The following is an 8,209-nucleotide window of genomic DNA, read 5'->3' as shown; positions in this document are numbered from 1 at the left end:
TTTTTACAGTGGAGTCTCCAGTGTTGAGGCATGCTAACACAGCCCTGCCCAGTCAAAAACCATGTCTCTACATGAGGCTTCAAACGAATAAGTAGTGTAATGCACTGACGTGTGTAGTAAAGTGAGTTAGAAAAACAAACAAAAATCACATTACACTTTCTGTCATTTGAATCAGACTCTGATTTTACTATTTATGGGTATATGTTTGAGTAAAATGAACATTGTTGTTTTATATGAGAAATGGCTGAAATAACAAAAAAGACCTCAAATAATCCAAAGAAAACAAGTTCATGTTCATAAAGTTTTAAGAGTTCAGAAATCAATATTTGTGGTATTAGGTGGAATAACCCTAGTTTTAATCACTGTTTTCATGCATAGTGGCATATTCTCCTCCACCAGTCTTACACACTGCTTTTGGATAACTTTATGCCACTCCTTGTTCACAAATTTGGTAAAATCAAAGAAACTCATCATTTTTAAGTGGTCTCATTTTTTTTTCCAGAGCTGCATAAGGACCAGAAAAATAGAGGGTACATTTCAAGCATGGTACGATTTGACTTGAAAAAAAAAAAAACATTTCAACAAATTAACAGAGTTGGACATTTTCCAACATCTTGTTGTTGATGTGTCTTAAAACACGTTTGTATAAATCTAACAAATAAATAATGTACTACTGATCTATCCACAATTTCTACAAAGTAAAAAAATAGATGAATAAATAAAAGTTTGACATATGCCTCTGCCTTCCACATCACTGAAAATGTAACACGTTTTTAATAATAATGTATATTTTAACTGAAATAAAAATATTTTACATACATAGACAGTCTGTATAATATAATTTATAGTAAGAAATGGTTCATGTGTGTGCTATTATGGGAGTCATTTAGTTAACATTTGAACAACAAATTGTGCATAAAACATCTTATGTGGGGCAATACCGAATGACCCATATATACATTTTCATATTTATATAATTTACTTTTAAAAAAATAATAAACGGGGAAGAAAACTTTTCCAGCAGAGGACATGTGCAATACTGAGTGCTTCAACCCCAAACCACCCCCTTTACGTCCACTATTGGCTACTTTTTAGTTTTGCCCCCTCGATCGCTGCGATTGGCCTACAGCTTACACTCTTCCCTGCATGCCAGCCGTACCGTGACACGCCTCCTTTTTCTCTCGATTGGCGGACTGTACTTGAGTATGAATGCACCGGCCAATCCTGACATGCGGGGGCGGAGTCACTGAGCACAGACCACGCCCCCAGTCCATCCGCTGTAGTCTCTCAAACCCAGCCGCTTCATTCACTCACGATCGCTATAGCTGCTGGAGCTACCAGAGCTGCTGGTTTTTTTAGAAGCACCGTCCATGGACAGATAGGGATCGAGATCGCATTTCTTTTTTTTTTTTTCTTCATTTCAGCTCACTTCCAACCGCAGCTGCACCATGGTGTGCGCCCCGCTTCCCCGCCTGTGGACTATATTTTGCCTTCATTCGTGTTTTTACGCGATTATTGGAGTAGCACAGAACACGAGAGAGGGTAAGTGCCAAAAGTTTCAGCCTTTTCCACGTCTCGTTTCTGCACAGTCTCATCAATTTACCACGGGATGTGACTTGTTTATGGGATGCGCTTCCTCGCGCACTCCAGCATCCTTTGAGAAGCAGGCAACGGAGGGGTTTAGAAGACAAAACCAAGAGAGAGAGAGAGGGAAGCTTGAAAGTGTGCTTCATTGTAGTCCTATGTCTAGTCGATTTTTTAGGCAAAAATTAACATCAGATGAGAGCTGTTTATCTATTTCCACATTTCAGCACTACCGCTCTTAGTTTAAACCCTAAAGGAGCCGACAATAGCTCCAAATATGGGCTTAACACATGTATATATATATATATATATATATATATATTTTTTTTTTTTAAGTGAGAAGTAACCAAATTATTTCACAGTTTAATTTTTAACAGTCTGAAGTGAGCTCGGTCTGTGTCAGTGGCACAAAAAGAAAAAGCGCACTAGCAAAAAAATACAAATAAAATTAAAATAAATAAATAAAAAACACTGGGACCACTACACATCTACACATGTTAACAGCATGCTCGCTGCTGTTCAGACATCGACCACTTTACCACCTTATCTTAACGATACGTCGGTAAGCTATAAATAAACGACAAATAAACGCGTGCAAACTTAGCCCGCTCCTCCTGGCTGTGTAAAATGCAAAATGCTGCAATGGAGCAGCAGCACCGCTACGGCAAAATGCAAATATAGATGTATACACATGTAGTCTATATGAATAAGCTATAGCCGAACATAATGCATAACATCCTCTCTAGATGTGCTTTATTTCATCATTCTTCACTTCTCACATGTAGTAGCCACGATGACCTTTAGTGAAAATAAACGAAGAGTGAGAGTAGCCGATACAGTATCTTCAAAATGTGTTTCAAAAAATCCCCGCAGTCACATTGTTATCGACTTATTTTGCCCCAAGTTGAGTCGTAGAGGTTGTATGTCTACTCCGCTCGTTAAGCTGGATTTTTATTTGTATTTTTTTTTTTACATTTTTCAGGGCGAATTTAATGTCTGTGGCTACAGAACGCACATTACCGGCTTATGTCAGGCAGCAAGCAGTCCGTGTCTGGCGGTTCAGTGTTACATTTTAATTAGTCATTCACTGAGCTGATACTGCTGCTACTGCTGCTACTCTCACTCCTTTACAGTGGCTTCAGTCTGTAACGTGTTTTATACGTGAATCCATAAGTACAGCCTGTGAAGAAGATTATAATTTTTAGCTTTTCATTTGTGGACGTTTATTTGTAACATCATTAACGGTAATGTGACAGATGCGGGTGTTCGCGTTCAACCCGATTCTACGATCATTTACTTATTTATTTATTTAAAGTTACAAACGCATGTTTTTGTTTATATTGTTTGTATATATAGTGGATTTTTAGTGTACTTCATACCGCCTTGTTGAGTGACCTCGCAAAACATTTATCATTGAGTGAGTTCCGATAACAAAACGAGGCTGCACTTTCTGTTTGTCACACTATTTATTGGTCGGTCTCTTGTTTTTTGTTGTTTTATTATTGCCATCGTCTTTTTATTGTTTAATAAACTGTGTACACTGTGCTCTTCCCCCTCAGGAACAGGTGCCAGGAGGCTTGAATAACTTTTCCAGCCGTCTTTTCTCTCAGTCAGCTCACAAACTTCACTTACAGGAGCTCGTATTGATGAGGGAGCAGCACTGCCAGAATCCCAATCCACATTATTCTCATTATTTACTCTCCTCACTTCAGTTTTTCTCCATCTCAGACTGAAACAGGTGCCAGGGGGCGTGAGGCTGCTTATTTACAGTCGATATTTCTCTGTCGGGCAAGCGTTTGAGTGCCGTGTAACTTGTTAAACAATAAAGAAAGAAATTAAAAAAAGAAAGAAAGTCGGAGACCGAGGGCAGGATGTGTCGAAGTCTCTCTCTGGCTTGGTGTCAGGCATGTTAAAAAACACACAGATCATTATTTTATTTAACCGCACACACTTAACTTGTTTCTCGTCGGCAGTGATCCTGTTGGACTCAAAGGCGCAGCAGACAGAGCTGGAATGGATAGCTTCTCCTCCAAGCGGGGTAAGAGCCACACTTCATCACTTTCTCAACCTTATTTCTAACCGAGAGCACCCGGGGACATCCTTCATCTAATCTTTTTTTCCCTCCTGTTGTTTACTGTGACACTTCCCCGCTTCGTGTTCACGGCCATAAACCGCTCTGTCAGGTTGGGCTTCACAGTGGCCTTTCTAAAAACTCGAAAAACCTATTTTCCTCAGTTTAAAGGGCTCGAGCTTATGTGAAAAAATAAAACGAAATAAATAAATAAACAGAGACCGTCTAGTTTCCGAAAAGATCACTTTAACCCTTGATAACACTGTGGACTATATACACAAAAGTCACAAAAACCGCTTCGCTAAAAGCCTTCCCCTCATTTTAACGTTAGAAAAAATGTGAAAACAAGCGCATAAAAGGCGAAAAACTTGCTGGTGACTCTCTGGCACTGATGTTTTACGGCCTTGTTCTGCTCTGTAAGTTTGTAACTATGTTAAAAGTCAGGCAGGGCTAAAAAAAATCCGCTTTTTAGTGAAGTTTTTTTTAGTTCTAATGAGTTGAGGTGAGGTGATGGCTCGCAGTCCGGCCAGTTTTGTCCAGTGTTTGGAAAAGTGCGAAAAACGTTTTAGCCGTGTTGTGGGACTGTGCCTCTTCTTACTGAGCCTACAAGAGGTTGTTTCTTCACAGGAGAAGCATATGTTTGCGTGTATGCATTAGCAGGGTCCTTTTTATTTAAGTGAGAACAACCGACAGGAACACTAAACTTAAAAAAACAATGATTTATTTTTTTAAATAAGTAAATATTATCTGTTTTAATATTTAGTACATATTTTTTCCCTTTAAAAAATAAGAATTAGCACAAACATGAAGGTTACATTCTGAGTTTGGTTTAGGGTTTATGACTAACTAGTTGTGTTTTATAAATGAAGCTTTTCATTCTTTTAACTTTAGGGTGAAGTTAATTGAGTGAACCAGCACTATAATGTACAGAGAGTGTTTAAATTAAACAAAAAAACTTACTTGGTACATGATAGACCTATTGTAACATTATATTTCTTTATATGAAATATTCTGAGGTACACAAAATTGCAACAGGTAACTTGTGCAATATTATTAAAGAACTATTTTTGGAAACATAATAGAGCATTTTTGTAAAAGAGATGTGTATGTACATGCATGTACGTGTCACTGTGTGTGTGTACAACTTTTAAAAGTTTAAAGAAGTGCATATAAAGATTCTATACCAGCTCCAATTATTTTTTTTAAGAGTGAGGAAACTCTGGAATGGGATGGTGGACTTTTTAATGGCAGTGAATTAATATTGACTATGTTTTGAATTTATGGCTGTTTGTTTGGTCTCCCTCTTTCAGTGGGAAGAGATCAGCGGGCTGGACGAGAACTTCACCCCCATCCGCACATACCAGGTCTGCCAGGTCATGGAGCCCAATCAGAACAACTGGCTTCGGACTAACTGGATAGAAAAGGGTGATGCACAGAGGATTTTTATTGAGCTAAAATTCACCCTGAGGGATTGCAACAGCCTGCCCGGAGTGGTGGGCACTTGCAAGGAGACGTTCAACCTGTATTACCAGGAGACGGACGTAGAGGTGGGCAGGAATATACGTGAAAGCCAGTATGTAAAAATAGACACCATAGCGGCGGACGAGAGCTTCACGCAGGGCGACCTGGGCGAGAGGAAAATGAAGCTGAACACGGAGGTGCGCATCATCGGGCCCTTGTCTCGCAGGGGCTTTTACTTGGCCTTCCAGGACGTGGGGGCCTGCATTGCCCTCGTGTCCGTCAAGGTTTACTACAAGAAGTGCTGGTCCATCATCGAGAACCTGGCCACGTTCCCGGATACAGTGACGGGCTCTGAGTTTTCCTCGCTGGTGGAGGTGGAGGGTGTGTGTGTCAGCGACGCCGAGGAGGAGGCCGACAACTCCCCCAAGATGCACTGCAGCGCTGAGGGCGAGTGGCTGGTGCCCATCGGGAAATGTATCTGCAAGGCTGGGTTTCATCAGAAAGGCGATGCGTGTGAACGTGAGTACCAGAGAGTTACAGTAACTGTTATTTTTTTTTTACTGCTTGATGCTGGACGTCCGCAAGCTCCAGTGGTTATGGCACACATTTCAGTAGGTCCACAGTGATTGACCTCATTGAGCGATCGTGGGCTGATAATTGGACAGTAACAATTATTAAGTTATTATTATGTTATTATGGAAATCATTCACAGCTCCATTTGGCAAGAAAATTGCTGCTCTATTTGTTTGACTAGTCTCTGTCTAGTCATAAGCTCATGGTTCCATTGTGAATGAACTCTGATTAATTAGCAAATTGTTCAGGCTACAATAAGCGTCAAAATAAAAATAGGAGCGAGAGGGAGGCATGAGAAAAGTAGAGGGAAACATGAATATTTGACAGGAATAATAATGGCGGATTAAATTCGGCAGATATCCTTGGCATAATAATGGGGAATCTGCTTAATTGTTTGATTAACAAGCCCTTAATTTATAGTGGTGGTCTTGTTGGTATTGGGATTAAGTGACGACTTGCACTCCACTCTCTGGCTCTCTTCTTTTCGACAACTCTTCCTCTCTCTCTCTCTCTCTCTCTCCCTCTCTTTCTCGCTCTCCTTCAGTCTGGCACGGGGCCAAGTCAATCACTCACGAAAATACACAAGTCTGGACCCGGTCCAGCCGATCCCTCCATCTCCTTCTCCGGCCCGTCTGAAATGACCCTGATGGAGAGAGGAAAACAAACAGCCGGCGCATTTTGCCACGTTAAGGCCTGTGGTTGTTTACGAACAGGACCTTTTACAGGAAACGCAATTACAGTCACCTACAAAACACGCTTAGCCATCGTCTCCATTTGGGAGGGCGCGCCTGCAATTAGAGCTAAAGCACCTAACACTGGTGAGAGATCGTCAAACCCCCTAAAAACCCCCTTCCGAAGGGAAGATGAGAATCGCTGAGGACTCAAAGGGGACCACTTAGTTTCGCTCTGTTTAAGTGGCCTTGCGTTGCCCAGCGAACCCTTTTATGTGCAAATTGGGCCACCGTACCTCTGCTTGCTCACTAGCTTATCAAGTACGCCCGAGCAGTAATGTTTCATCAGAATATCTGCGGATGGCTCCGGCGGCTTTTATGCCGTACACACACAGGCAGGCCCACATCATTAAGTTAGCGCGTGAAGAGTGCTTCACAATGCAATTATATGATCAAAAGCAGAAGCAGTCCGTCTGCTCCGTGCCTCTATACAGTGTCGAGAGGTTATTTTAGAGCTGAAAGCCATTTGAAAAGCCAGAGAATGAGAGGGATGTCCAGAGACTAGAGTGCTACTTCATAATTCGGGTTATTTGGCACATGCTCTGAGTAATAATAACGGGAGGTGTTGCTTTTTTTGCGCGTGTTTCATGCCTTTGGACTTATTTAGAGTTTACTTACTCAGAGCAAACAATGCAAGGCTAAAGTCGCAGTCAGGAGCTGTGAAACTTAACCACTTAAACACTAATGGGCCTGTGTGTGTGTGTGGGCCGGAACTTCGCCGGAAGTCCCACACACTTAAACACAACTAACTTTAGTTCCATAATAGTCACTGAATCATTTAAAGTTCATAGTCTATCTTTGTCCATGTATTTGTGTGGGATTATGCACCAAATATGGACACAATGATAGGCTGTTTTTTGCTCTGCTTTATTCTGTTCCGATTGGTTGTCTCATAGTATAAGGCGTTATCTTGTGACTGAGGCTGCACACTTCATGTAATGTATATAACAATTAAGTTTCAGTGTGACACTGAAGTCAGTGCAGCATTCTTTAACAAAATATAATGTAACTCTCTTGTCCAATGACTTGGACATATGTATGGACTGTATAAACTAGGAGACGAACAATATGGGTTGCAACATTATGATAAATGTCATTCTAGATTATTAATGTATTAATAATAAGCTGTTTTTATAGCTGATTGCATTCACTTTATCTTTCTTTTATTTAATGTCAGATTATTTAAGTTTACTCCAATCATTTTCCATGGTTGTTACACAACACATATTGGGTGGCAACAAAAAGAGGGCGAATAGTGTGCCACTGATTCTGCTACTACAACAAAAGTGATTCATTACCACTACTAACTAAACTAAATTAGTAGTATTAAAGTTTTAAAATTAAAGTTTAAATGGTAGTTTGTAGTTATTGCTAGTAGTTTTACCATATAATATAGTACAACAAGTCTTCTCAAGTTCTCAAAAGAAAAAAAAAGTATGATTTCCTTTACACTTCACATGATTCTATGTGATTATAGATGTTTATGTGAGTGTATTTTAATAACTTCAGAAATTAAAAAGTCCCTTCCATCTGGCACCCACCATCAAACCACTCTGGAACTTTGATAATTCGCATTGCCTTGCCATGAGCACCCTGACCACTGCTTAGTCTCCCTCACAAGATAACACCTTACTATTTATACTTCAACCATTCCCAAGCAAATAAGAACCTTGAAGTAACAATTCATGATTCACACTACTTGCACACTGCTCTCCCATGACTTTTGGCATGCCAGTGTGTGGTAATATTGTCAGCTTCTGATTAGTTTATTGTAACATCATAACATTAT

General features: G+C 40.2%; 1 protein-coding gene across 7 annotated transcripts in view; it reads left to right on the top strand.

Moving 5' to 3' along the window:
• The first annotated feature begins 1,320 nt into the window (after positions 1-1,320).
• The window catches only part of epha7 (eph receptor A7), a 132,654-nt gene continuing 125,765 nt past the window's right edge, over positions 1,321-8,209 (top strand). For all 7 annotated transcript variants that reach the window (XM_049479371.1, XM_007254920.4, XM_007254921.4 and 4 more), the window contains exons 1-3: positions 1,321-1,542; positions 3,558-3,622; positions 4,966-5,635. In XM_049479371.1, coding sequence (XP_049335328.1) covers positions 1,449-1,542; positions 3,558-3,622; positions 4,966-5,635 — 829 coding nt within the window. In that variant the 5' untranslated portion in view covers positions 1,321-1,448. The remainder of the gene's footprint in view (positions 1,543-3,557; positions 3,623-4,965; positions 5,636-8,209) is intronic.

This window comes from Astyanax mexicanus, chromosome 1 (genome assembly GCF_023375975.1).
Source record: "Astyanax mexicanus isolate ESR-SI-001 chromosome 1, AstMex3_surface, whole genome shotgun sequence".
Classification (NCBI taxonomy): domain Eukaryota; kingdom Metazoa; phylum Chordata; class Actinopteri; order Characiformes; family Acestrorhamphidae; genus Astyanax; species Astyanax mexicanus.
The sequence above is the reverse complement of the archived record's forward strand: the minus strand, read 5'-3'. Positions and strand labels throughout refer to the sequence as shown.